Source organism: Rhagoletis pomonella, unplaced genomic scaffold, assembly GCF_013731165.1.
Source record: "Rhagoletis pomonella isolate Grant_MI unplaced genomic scaffold, Rhpom_1.0 Rhpom_scaffold_00003, whole genome shotgun sequence".
NCBI classification, from domain to species: Eukaryota; Metazoa; Arthropoda; class Insecta; order Diptera; family Tephritidae; genus Rhagoletis; species Rhagoletis pomonella.
The window spans coordinates 45,117,915-45,123,158 of NW_023458557.1; the positions used below are offsets into that span (position 1 = coordinate 45,117,915).

At 34.5% G+C, this 5,244-nt stretch overlaps 1 protein-coding gene across 1 annotated transcript in view; it reads left to right on the plus strand.

Moving 5' to 3' along the window:
• Positions 1–325: 325 nt before the first annotated feature.
• The window catches only part of LOC118736251, a 455,149-nt gene continuing 450,230 nt past the window's right edge, over positions 326–5,244 (plus strand). The window contains exon 1 of the mRNA XM_036466344.1: positions 326–1,376. Within this exon, the coding sequence (XP_036322237.1) occupies positions 913–1,376 (464 nt within the window). The 5' untranslated portion in view covers positions 326–912. The remainder of the gene's footprint in view (positions 1,377–5,244) is intronic.

Consider the following 5,244-nt stretch of genomic DNA (forward strand, 5'->3'; position numbering starts at 1 on the left):
TTTAACGTAAACCGTATATATCCAGGTTTCAAACTTCGTGCAATATTTAAAAAAGAAAAACTAGTAAATATATCGACCTTTTCATTCGATTTTCTAGAAAGATTTTGAGTGTGCAATTTCGTAACTCACTCAATTTTAGTTGAAGCTTCATCAAGTGGCTAACAATTTTCGTTTTAGAATTTTTTTGTAGAAGTTTTTGCGGTTTTCTTCCATATAAAAATAAATTGTTTTTATTCGTTATATAAAAGCAAATGCGACAAAGAAATTTCCAAAAAAATAAACGGTAATTTTTAACCATTTGAAATTTTGTTGTACTAGCATTCAACGAGCTGAAATTCCCCACAAAAAAAGGTCCATTCCCCGATTCCCCACGCTAACTGAAAATTCCCAGCAAATCGCGGAATTCCCCTCGAGTTGGCGTCCCTGGTATATTTGTGTATGTTTAAACAACGACGTGGACCGTGAAGATCGGAGACGTCATCGGTGTTCGTTTGTAAAGACGATGTGTGTGCCAAGGAAAACATATAATTTTCGACAACATTGTTTTAAGTTGGTCTTGGAGTTGCCATTGAAGTTGTCGCCGTAGCTGATAGCTAACGTTTATAGTTGTCGTTCGTTGTGCTTATACATAACTATAAAAAGTTGTTACACGTTTACAACTCAAAAGAGTTTTAACGGTCATTAGTTGTTGATAATCCGCGAATAAAAAGTGCAAATAATTATAAACATTTTATCATTATTACTGTAGACGGATTACATTTCCTTCATGATTGATTCAGTTGAATCGGTAACAATCAAATTTAAAAGCTCACATACATACATACTACATACATATAATCATACAAACGGATATATGATCGTATATGTACGTATAGATTGATATATTTCGCGCGTCAAGCTGTAGAAGAAACAATGATGCTGAACAAATATCAGAATTATTTACAACACCAAAACCAACATCAGCAGACTTTGCAACAGCAGCAACAAAGTTGCGGCGGTATAGCCACAACCATGGCAACCAGTGTTGGTTCATCTGAAGCCGTTTCAACCGATTATGGCACAAATGCTGCTAACATTTCGAAATTAGAGCGAGAATCAATACACTCAGGTCAATTTATGGTTTCTCACTTTGAAGCCGAAGAGGCGCAGGAAGATGATCTTGAAGAGGATGACGAGGTAAAAATGATTGATCCAGAAGATCCCAGCCTTGCAAAATCAGAGGAGGCGGTAAATACTTGTACTGATGTGCAGCGATTTGTGCCACGCAAAATATCGCACATTCAAGAGCCAGGCCATGTAGGATCCGTCGTAGCTTCGCATTTGGAGATCGAAACCTCACTCACAAAACTTTTTAAATGCATGAATCTGGCTTACAGGTAAGTAAACAAACGCATTACTTTACTAAGTATATGCACATGGTATACATATGTATATGTTCATATTCATGTACCCATGTGAATACGTCAGTGTTGATTTAGATTATTTCTTGTTGTGATTATTGGTTTCTGTTACTTATTCTTAAAATATACATATGTAAATAAACCGCTCTTGCGTCAGCAGGTAATTTTCGTGCGGTTCCAAGAAGTGATACCCCAAACTAATGCCGCAGTATCTGTGTGGTTAGAGGTGCGTACTACCACTTCGCAGGACCTGGCTTCGAACCCTGATCCAAGCAACATCTAAAACAGAAAACGTTTTTGCTACCAGCGCACAGTGGTTGCATTTATATGGGGAGAGCGGCCAAAAATACTTATAATGGACATATCGGGATAAAATTTTCACCCTAAGGTCTGTTAAGAGTAAAAACTGTAATATGTAAAAGTGGGTGGGGTTGGACACGTCCACATACAGTCATGTGAAAAATAATAGGTACACGACATTGTGACCAGTTTCGGCTATTTTTGTTTTTTATGTTTGTTTAATGTTTATTTATTTTTATAAAAATAAAACTCACTATCTAACAAAAACCACATAAGACCAAATTTCAAACTTTATAAAAAAAGTAGAAAAATTCAACAAAATTTTAAAACAACGCAAACCTTTTTAATAAGAACTTTTAGAAAAAATCTAGGTGTGTAGTTTTAAAAAATTGCGTTGATTGTTGATAATTTTTTTTTGGCGAATGGTGTTACTATTTGCTTCTATAAAAAAAAATTGTCAAACATATTTGAATGGAAGTACTATTTAAAAAGTTTGGTGTTGTTTTAAAATTTTGTTGAATGTTTCTATTTTTTTTACAAAGATTGAAATTTTTTTTTTGTTAGATAGTGAGTTGTTTTTTTATAAAAAAAAAATTTTTATAAAAAAAAATAAACATTAAACAAACAAAAAAAAAAAAGCCGAAACTGGTCACAATGTCGTGTTCCTATTATTTTTCACATGACTGTATGTGGGCGTGTCCAACCCCGCCCACTTTTACATATTACAGTTTTTACTTTTAACAGACCTTAGGGTAAACATTTTATCCCGATATGTTCGCCGACGCTTAGTCTTTTTGAAGACTCAACAAAATCTATTTTCGGGCGCCACGATTTGAATTGGTGGAAACTGTTGGTTGACATTTTAATGAAATGATATCTTTCTTTTCGAGCCAATTATAATGAGTTCAAAACTGCTGATTTTTGGCGTTTGGGTCTTTGCCAAAACAATGCAAATTTTTTACAAACGTAATTAATACATTTTTGCAACTCATACCGATCTGGCTCAAAACCCTCATATTCAATATCTTTCGCTATTGCACCCAGCAAATTTTGAACATTTCGGGAATGCGTACCGAAATTTTCACGCCAAATCTCAAAAACATGCAATCGACAAAATTCGCAGTGTTAACTTGTGCCTAGAAACATTTTGAATCAGAAAATTAGATACATAAATCAAGAAATAAACATGAAAAAATCTGTAGAAAATGAAGAGCTTGGATTAGGTTATGGAATAGTACGCGAACCTCTGCAGGTCAATGCATCTACACTGAACCCTTAAATAACCTTAAAATATTAACAAACAATATGTAAATAAAAATATTGAGGGCCGATAGGGGAAACACACTTAAAACATTACCTAAATCCTTGAAAGACGAACCATGAAACACACAAAATCCTACTTTTCTAAAACAACGATTTGCATAGAACACAACACGAACTATCTAAAAGTTTAATTGTAGAAATAAAATCAATACCTTTATGTACAATATCCATTGCATACAATTTTAACTCACTCGGCTTTTCACAATATTTTAATTACGATAAATCCAATTCAATTTTCAGCGTGCAAATAAAATGAACAATTGATGACACTTTTGTTACTTTTTTCAGAAACAACCGTTAGAATTAAAACAAAAAATATATATGACAACATGAAGTTTGGACAAAAAAGTGATTGCAAAGCCTATTTTGGTTCAAAAATTTTTACAAACATTTTTTTAATTTTGGCCTATGGCAGCGACGACTGTGCAGCGGTCGCCCCTCCGCAGGCAATGGCAAACCCCCGAGTGTATTTCTGCAATGAAAAAGCTTCTCGTAAAATCCATTTGCCGTTCGGAGAAGCTCGGCCAAACACAAGGCAAAAGTGTAAGCGCCAAAATATTATTATTAATGGTTAACTTGCTGTTAATAAATGAAAAAATATTATAGCGTCACCCTTATTTGAGTTATTGGGTTGATTTGATTAACCTTTCGATGTTGTATGTTATACCGAAACTTTGAATACCATGCGTACTCGGAAACCACAATATTTTGCAATGTCAATTACATGAATGTAGAGGTATAGAAGAAAAAGTCTAACTTGTGCAACCTAGTTGAAAATTAGTATATAGTACTTATAACCCTTTTTAAACAAATTTTGAATAGACGCGATCTACAAAAATATATATTTATATTTATTTTTTTTTTAAGTATTTCTGGCTTAAAATATAAAATTCTTTCTTTTTTATATTTTATTATGCACACCAAGTGAAAGACCCATTAATAACACATGAGTAACACTCTTCTACTCTAAAAATTTGTGTCTAATGGGCTGATTAATTTTAAAACCTACTTGAGAAAATGTCCCTTAGCTACTGATCATGTATTTTGTATAATTTTGCAGCTTATATACATATGTATACTAAATTTTTGATTATTGATATTATTCAGAACTGCGGCCAAATCTTATTTTGAGTGGCGATTTTTTGCCATTTTTTATGTAAAATAAAATTATAATCGTTTAATGTAAAGGGTGAACACACCAAAACTGCGACACTTTGGGAAGCTTATAACTTACCCAAAACGAATTCGATATTTTGAAATTCAAATACCATAAGCTGACCACATGGCCTTAGTTGGACGTAGAAGAAATTTCATTTGAATTTGATTCCTAGTTGAGTTAAAAATGGCAACCGAGTTAGAAACGAGACAAACCATTTTGCACGAGTTTATAAATGATCCGGCCATAAGTACACGTAAAATTGCTCAAAAATTAAAGAATGCACTATTCGACAGTTTGCAGGGTTTTAATCGGTACAAATAAGGCCTGGCAGTTACGAGAAAACCAGGGAGCGGGGGTTAGCATAGTCAAAGTGATAAAAACAGTGCTCGGAAGGTCCTCAGTGCGTTTTCGCGAAATCCGAAGATTTTGTCGCGTTATGTTGCAAAACTCGTACGCAGATCGCAGTTTTTCGTACAAAAGGTAAAGCGGAAAGCTTCATTGAGATGTTCTACAGCTCAAACAGCGCCAGACCGAGGCGCAAAGTAGAATGTTACAGCGAAATCCCGCATTCGGAAGTTGTATGAATTCTTAAATAAAAAATACAACTGCATTGTTATGGACTACGAAACCTACTGCTATAAAAATTCAAAATATATTGCAGGTCAAGATTTTTATACTGGTGCAAGTCGTCAAGATGCCCCTGAAAGTTGTAAGCTGAAAATGAAGTCCAAATTTCCAAAAAACCACATGGTTTGGCAAGCTATTTGATCCTGTGGCCGTAAGAGCAGCCCTTTTTCCCACCCGGGACAATGAATGATCAAGTTTATCGGGATGAGTACCTCAAAAGGCGTCTTCTGTCGTTTATCAACAGATAAGGAGTAGGCCACTGTTCTAGGCGGACATGGCAACCTGCCACTATGCCAAGGACACATTGCCGTGGTATAATACGTGTGTCAAGTTAGCACTACACTTTTGGAAAAGTTAACTACGGCATTAATTGTAGTGTTTTTGTTGTAAATTTGTTGTGGAAAGAAAAAATTTGTAGCTCTCGTTTTTTAAGAA